Source organism: Pteropus medius, unplaced genomic scaffold (assembly GCF_902729225.1).
Source record: "Pteropus medius unplaced genomic scaffold, Ma_sr-lr_union100, whole genome shotgun sequence".
Lineage (NCBI taxonomy): Eukaryota > Metazoa > Chordata > Mammalia > Chiroptera > Pteropodidae > Pteropus > Pteropus medius.
In genome coordinates, this window is record NW_024350398.1 from 110,460 (window position 1) to 118,323 (window position 7,864).

General features: G+C 55.0%; 1 protein-coding gene across 5 annotated transcripts in view; it reads right to left on the reverse strand.

Annotated features, from left to right (window-relative positions):
* Positions 1-541: 541 nt before the first annotated feature.
* The window catches only part of DDR2 (discoidin domain receptor tyrosine kinase 2), a 46,774-nt gene continuing 39,451 nt past the window's right edge, over positions 542-7,864 (reverse strand). For 2 of the 5 annotated variants that reach the window (XM_039839823.1, XM_039839824.1), the window contains exon 17: positions 542-5,453. In XM_039839823.1, the coding sequence (XP_039695757.1) occupies positions 5,319-5,453 (135 nt within the window). In that variant the 3' untranslated portion in view covers positions 542-5,318. Of the gene's footprint in view, positions 5,454-7,127; positions 7,751-7,864 lie in introns of those variants that run through there. The other 3 variants (XM_039839821.1, XM_039839819.1, XM_039839820.1) reach the window with 3 other exon arrangements.

Below are 7,864 nucleotides of genomic sequence, written 5' to 3' on the forward strand. Positions count from 1 at the left end.
TATGTTCACGCTACTCAGAAAATTGAAAGTATAAACACAGTCTTCAGGGGGCAAGTAAGACGCACGTCATTCCAGGTAGTTTCGTCCTAACATTCCTCACAGATTGAGTGTATTCTGGTTGTCGACAGCTTTTGCTGCTTTTTGTGCGCATGGGCGTCTTCAGACGCACCATGATGGGATTTAAATTTAGACTGCCGTGTAGACGTCTGTGTATCCAACAAGGCCACTTTGTGACAACAGTGAAGGATCCCCAACTAACTCTGGACTGGGTTCCCCAGCACTGGACTAACATGACAACATAAAATCTCATGTCTAGTGTGGAAATGCCAGAGACCAAGGTGCTTTTCTTCCAAGAAACAGTCACCAATCATGTGAGGCCTGTGTCAACCCCCTCCGTGGAACCCCTCCCCCAACAGGCAGCCACTGCACACACACCCTCCCCCGTCTCCGTGCCCCAACACTTCTCCAAAATGGATGCAAGGCATGGGGAGCAAAGGTGACGAAGCCCAGAACTGGCAGTGTTTGCACAGAAAGCAGGATCTATCAGTAGCATATTTCTTTAATCATTGTTATTTACAATTTATCATCTGACAGACTTACAGAGAATAAATAAAGAAAAGAAAATATACAATTGGTATCGTGTCTTTTTCTAATACAGAGAACTTTTACGTATTCTATTTTGGAATGACTACGATAATTTTAAGCAGAAATTAAGTCCGTTTGCTCTTTCCCCCTTGACGAGGTCCTCCAGAGCCTGCACAGCAGCCCAGATGTTTCGTTCTCACAGGAGGCGCCCCCGCCCCGCTCTGCCAGGTGACGGGGGAGGGCAACAGGGCACCCGGGACAGTCAGAGCAGCTGGATTACACACTTGCCAAGTCCTCCCACTCGCGGGTAGTGCCAAGCCTCTGTCCAAGAAAACAGCTTCCAGGCCAAGGGACAGCCTCAGCTCACTGTGCTTCCCCCAGCCCCGCCCCCAGTCTCTGCAAACCCTTTGTGCCGCTGTTAGGGAAAGGCCGCTCTGTACTGTTTTTGCAGCTTCTTAAAGTATTTCAAAATAACAACTTTAAAAAAGGATAAACGACAAAACAATTGCCCCACCCCCGTGTGCCAGCAAGCAATGCACCTCTTTGTCGTAGAGAACTCGAAATGCCAGAAATCCAGTCCCATTAACCATGCCGGCCTCATTCCCTGTCAGTTCAGCGTTCCAAAACATTGACCAGATGGGAAAGACATTCCATCTGCTCCCATAAAAACATTAGATTTTAGTTCCCAGCCTAGGCCAAGGACCTGCAACTTACAGAAACACTGAGGGCCCGGCCATGTGCACTGCCAGAGGTCAGAGGTCGGAGGTGTTACTGAAAGGCTAAGATGTCAGGACCACAAATTCAGCTTAGGATCAAAAACTTAATAGCCATATTTTGGGAGCGAGCTAAGCCTGAGCTGTAATTTTCTTCCTCTTTTATAGTTTTAGGCAAAACAGATGCTACTGTTGGGTTTCAGAGTATTTCCTCGGAACGTCTCCATGGCTCTTCGTCCCTCTGACTCTCCCCTCTGTGCTCTCCACTCAAAACGCGTGGCTCAGCCTGTGGCACGGCTCTCTGCGGGAGTCTGGCACCCGTGGGTGCTGGACAGGACGCAGTCCGTCTGACTCAAGTCTGCTGCTCCGCCGGCTCCCTGTGGCCTTCTGCTGACAGACGTGAGAGGAGGGGGCACGAAAGTTGAAGCCCCAGGAACGCCCCGGGTCTCGGTCTTCGTTTCCAAGGCAGCACTGGGGGAACCGAGCCCGGTGCTGGCAGAGTCGGTTTCCTCCCGGCACCAAAGCCCGGACACGAGGCACTCAAACTGCTCGGTCCCCACCTTCTTGTGAGACGCAAGGTCCCCCCGCCCCGTGGGTGCGTGTGTGCTTCACATTCAGGAGGAGCGTCCCCTTCCGTAAACCCTGCCGGGCTCCCTCCTCGCTCCGACACGGCCCCAGACCTCACTTTCAATACACGTTTTAATAACATCCATCACCCAGAATCTCTCTCTTCTCCACTCATATTCATCTTCTATCTTCCCGACGCAGACTTTCCCCGCGCTGTCCCAGATCCGTCTCCAGAATGGACTCTCGGCAGCGCCCGGCTTCCGCCTGGCTCCCCTGACCCCCAAACTCGCCCTGCCCGCCTCCTGAAGCAGCCTTCCCGCCCACCGCCTGCCACTCGGCCACATGCACGTCCTTACTCTCGGTCACTCCACCCCCACAGAGCGCCGCCACCCAGCCTCGGGCGCCCGCGAGGGACCTTGCCACAGCGCTGAGACCGCGTCCTTCCACCCCGTGCTTCCTCCCGCTCCCCGGCCCTCCCGAGTACACGTGTCTGGACGGCACGGTCGACTCCGGCCCAGCCGCCAGCACATCGACCAGCAAACATGCACCTTTAAATCCCACCACCTCAAACCATCGCCGGGACAAAAACAGCTCAGGAAGAGCAAAGCTGCAGCAGAGGAGACGCCCGCGGCCCCCGGGGCCCCCCCCCCAAGCGATGCCAGCTCGTCCTTCCGAGTCGGACTTCGGCTGCTTGCAAACTGCACGCCAAGCCTTCACCATGCGCTCTGCCGGTCCTTGGGGTTCGTGGTGCAAACTCTGTGTTCATGGCCAGGCCGGAAGGCCACCCCGCATCTGTAACACGACAGTCTCCGTGCCGGGAGGACTTCCTCACCCCAGAACGGGCTGAGTGCGTGCGACGATGTGCTTTGCCAGCCGCTGAGACAGACTGCCACTGTGACTCAAGGCCAGGGAAACCCAGACACACGAGGTTTGCTTTAAACGCGATTCTGTTCTGCAGGATGTGTTAACGCAGTGTCTCAAGGCAGAAGCGTGAGAAGTGAGGGAGGGGGTGCCAGAAGTGGAGGGGGATCTCCCTCCTCCTGCCACGAGCAGTCCCGTGCGGCCTGGATGGAGAGAGGCGATGATCAACTTTACGTGTCAGCTCGGCTGGGACGTGCGACGCCCAGGTTACACACTACTTCTCAGTGTGTCTGTGAGGAGGGTCCAGGCGAGATCGGCATTTGAAACGTGGTCTGAGAGAGGCCGAGGGCCCCCACCTTGTAGTCTGGGGCCTCTGATCCCACAAGGGCCTGAATGGAGGGAAAGGGATGGGTTCACTCCCTGCCCGACGGATGAGCTGACACCTGCTTCACTGGGGCCCGTGCCACTGGCCCTCCGGTGCTCAGCACGCCCGTCGCCGACTCCCCTGGTGACTGCCCAGCCCCGTAGTTGGCTCTCTGAGCCAAGCCCTCGTGCAGATCTTGTTCGTTCTTTCTCTGGGGGCTGAATGGTACTTGGCGTTAACCTTGGCCTTGAGAGCGGAGCGTGGCAGGTCCCCGTGTCTGGCCCTGCACGTCACATGGGACAGCAGATACAGAAGCATGAAGTGAACTCCCGAGCCCCTAGCACCGTTCGTGACGCCTTGTGTGACCTCCTCGGCCACCCGCGGCTCTCAGGGCGGGACGTGGGCAGAGGACAGAGTCCAGGTCAGCTGCAGAGCATCACCCACCGAGCGCCGAGTGTATCAGAACCGGCGGAGACAGACTTCAAGGCCTCCTGGTGCAACGTCCCCGTCTTATAGGTGAAGGCCGAGTCCGGGAGGCAGAGTGGCTGGCCCAAGGTGACGCGCGTGGCTGACGCGGGGAGAGGATCGAGCTCGCAGACCGTTGCTCTCCTGCCACCCAACCAGTGGCGTTTCCACAGCCGATCCCGGAGAGAACGGGGCCAGCGCCCCAGGACGCAGCAGGGAGGCCGCTGGTGGGGGAGGGGGCCTGGGAGCTTCTGCGGTGGCCTGGAGCACGCTGGAGGCTGAAGGGGACACATTTGTGTGCCCGAAGGGGCCGTGTGAGGGCCACGAAAATAGAGTCGAGGGGTCGAGGCCGGTCCTCCCAAGCTGGGGAAGCACTTCTGCCATCCCTCCCGGTTTGTCCTCAACGAGACTTGAGGGGTCCCTTTCCTGCTCCCACCGAGTCTGAGGACCCATGGGGTGTGAATGCTAGAGCCTGTTCCCAGGGGCCTCGGCCTCGACATACATGGGTCCCCATGAGTCCTGAAGCCAGAGCCTCAGGCTTTCTTCTCTGCTGGTCACAGCACCTCCGAGGCCATGTGTCCACTCAGCTGTCACGGTGGGTGGCTGTGTCCTCCTGGCCTGTGCAGAAGGACATCCAGTGCCATCTCACACCACTCCTGTGTCCCAAAGCCTACATCGCTCTTCCCGAGTTCTTCAGCCTGATTCTGAGCCTGTCCGGTGACAGAGGCCCCCACCTCGGGGGCAGCCCACCTGTCTTACATGCCTGCCTCTGGCTACGTACGGCACACACAGGCCTGAGGCATCCAGCCCGGTGCCGGCCCCAGCGAGGGCTCCCATCAAAATGGCCGAGGATTGGAGGAGGGGAGCCAAGGGGCCAGGATCCAGCTCTCGAAACGCCAGTTGTTAGACTCGAATCCAGGCCCTCACCAAACACACACCAGAGACCGCCTTACACAATACGGAGGAGCACGTGCTGCAGACATGACCGCCACACCGGTCACCCGGCCTCCACCGGCCTCTCCCCGGGCCCATTCTCTACCTGAGACTCCCGTGCAGGAGGCACGTGGGGTTTTTTGTTTTGTGATGACAATTTCCCTTCCTACGACTTGCGGCACATGCTCCTTCCTTCACACATCTCCCAGGCGCACAGACCTCAGCCCTGACCTCCGCCCATGAAGGAACAAAACACCTATCTCCAAGAAGCTGGGGTTTTTCAAGTGTGTGCCATCTGCTGTGACAGGGAAGGGACAGGGCCGGAGGCCCACTCGGGGAGCACAGCCGTCCGTGACTAGTTACTGAAACTCTTCCGTCCCGAGTCTCCACTCGCCCAGCGTCTTCCCTAAGCCTGATCTCATGTTCCCTAAGACATCAAGACTCTTCAAGTTTTCCTTTCCAGAACTGTTTTAAGGTGACATGGAAAAAGCATTGTAGAATCTGCCCATTTATAGACACAGCGTGCTTAACCTTCATAAATTACCTAAGCGACCTAGCCTTCGTTCTCGACACTTTGGTCTATCAAGGAAGATGTCCTTACTAGAATTTATCTGCCCTAGGCTTCTTTTTTTTTTTTCCTTTTTAGTTCTTTAATGTAAAAAACGTATATATGGGTCAGGGGTGGAGAGTGGGGAGTGAGTGGAGGCGGACGAGGGAGAGAGAAAAGCGAGCAGGCCTCGGTTCCTCCTCGGGTCCATTCGGCGTCCAGGTGGCCCGGTGCGGGTGGGCAGCAGGTCTCGTGGGCGCCCGGGCGGTCAGGCGGGACAGCGTCACTCGTCCCCCTGCTGGAGGAGCAGGAGGTGCACCTCCTGGAACGAGGGGCGCTGCTTGGTGTCCCTCCGCCAGCAGCTCAGCATCAGCTTGTACACGGAGTCGGGGCAGATGGCCGGCTGCGGGAGGTAAGTCTTCCGGAGCGAAACGAACAGAAGAGGAGGAGGTTAGGGCGGGGAGCGGGGAGGGGCCGGGGATTGGCCCAGTGCCCCCCTTCTTGTGCTGTAGACCAGCGAGGGTGCTGCCCCCTTCCTCGGCCAGAGGACCCTAACGCCGGCCAGCCCCTTCCCGCCCCCACGTCTCGTCCAGCCCCCTGGGGCAGGACCTCCTGAAGGCCACTGGGTGGGGCTGACCTTCACGGCCACCGACCCTCACGCGGAACACGAAGCTGAAGCAAAAAGTCATCGCTGGCTGGGAAGGGAGGGGCCAGAAGCCAAGGCCCCAGCTGCGGCCGCGGACAGAGGCGGGTCCCGGCCGAGCGGTCAGGAGGCCAGGACTGGGCTACAGGCGCCTCCTTGTGGCCCCAGCCGGCACGTCCCCTGCGCTGGCCCCCAGAGTGACCAGGCCTTCGCCCGCGGCTGCCCGCATCTGGACACGAGTCCTCCACGCCCTGACGGCCCCCAGCCCGGGCTCCACGGGCTCTACCGCCACAGCGCTGGGCTGACTGCTGCCACCAGCGAGGGGCCGCCCCGCGGACCGCCCCGCTGGCCACCAGGCCGTCCCCGGAACCTATAATCCCAGCTGTCGGCGCCTCCCCTTTGCCTCTGTCCACCCAGGGAAGCCACCTCCTCCCAAAGAGACATCTCAGGCCCTCTGACCGGGTGCCGCGTCGGGCTCCCCGCCCCTCCGAGTCCCAGGCCGGCACTGCTCCCACGGGGCAGTGCCGTGCAGTTCTGATTCTTTGAGGAGCCCGCACGCTGTTCCATGCTGGCTTTCCCAGGACGCTCCTGCCAACGGTGCAGCGGGCCTTGCCAGCTCTCGCTGCCACCTGTCTTTGCAATGACGGCCATTCTGACCAGTCAGTGCCGGTGACATCTCACTGCGGATTTGATTTGCATTTCCCCAGGGATGAGTGATGCCCTTTGCAAAGAACCTTGGCAAATAACTGAAGTTACAGTTCATAATAATTCTTATTATATTTGTAGAATTTTGTTACCTTTAGTAACATTAAACAAAATAAACTTCTAAAACTGCATTCAACTTGTAATTATTTAAATCCATTTAGACCTGGAGTTTTTTAAGAAAAGCCCTCTCTGGAAATTCCTCACAATTTGTTATGATAAATTGAAACCAAAAATGTCAAATACATATTTTAATTATTGAAATTATTGTTATAGTTTTCTAAGCTCTTTCAACTGAATAGAAGGGGCTTAAGCTTTGCCTAAGCTACGGACCCTAAGGATAAAATACCTTCCAGAATTCATGTTGCTGAAAAGTTTTCTTCTGCATTATATCCGCTATGTTTTTAACAAGTTGGTGACATCAGCCGTGCCACCTAGCAGAGGATTAGGTGACACGTGTGGAGTAGTGACCGGAGTCCACCTAGCAGCTTCTGGTGTTGAGGAATTACTGACCCTGCACTTCTCATGTTGGACTTTTAAAATTTGAATACTGAAATTTTAAGAATAAAATTTAAAATAATTGATAAAATATAAATTATAAGCTTATATAATATGTAATATATAACAACATATAAATAGTAAAATATAAATTTAATAAATTATGTTTAGTAAGTTCATATGTTAAATTTAATAAATTTTTTTCAGAAATTTAAACTTATGCTTAGAAGCGAGAAGCTCACTTGGCATATCACAGTAACACTCGGCTTTAATCAAATATGTGGCTTTACTACTCGACCATTTGGTAGTTGGTCAAAATATGTTTGATTAAGCATTTAATTAAGGTCGAAATGGCAGACCGTTTTAAACTAAATATATAAAAATAAATAAGAAAAATTAAACTCCAGAGATTATTAGAAATTAAAACTCCATTAAACGATAAAACAGTGTTTTCTTGTGAAATTGAACAGCATAACATTTGAAAAACTAGTGTGTAACTTCGTGCTAAGTCGCTAGACTATTTCGCACGCAGAGCAGACGGTGGATGTATGGGCGGATTGCTCACTGAATGCTGGTTAGATTTTGCCTCGGGCAAGGTTTTCTCTGTGGGATTTCGGCCACTGAGTAATAAGCAGAGGGAGGCCAGGCTTGTGCTGTTCCTCTTTCCCCCTGTAATTCCAGGACGCATTCAAATGCAAACCACCGTCAGGATAAATAAGGTTACATTTTCTAATGGAACGCACCACTTTCGACTGGCCATGGGACTTCCAAGACATCGACCTGGTGACTGCAAGGGACTGGGCCGAGAGGAAAAAGTTTTTTTCCGGTTCTGCTCCCTTATCTCCTGAACAGGGGCAAATCTGCCCTTTGTCCTGGGAAAAAAGTAATTTCCTTCTAAATTTCCTCAGGGCAGGGGCTGTAGCCGCCTGGACACCTGCTGAGCCAGGGCAGGGCTGGGCCCAGGCCCCAATGTCTTTGCCTGCACA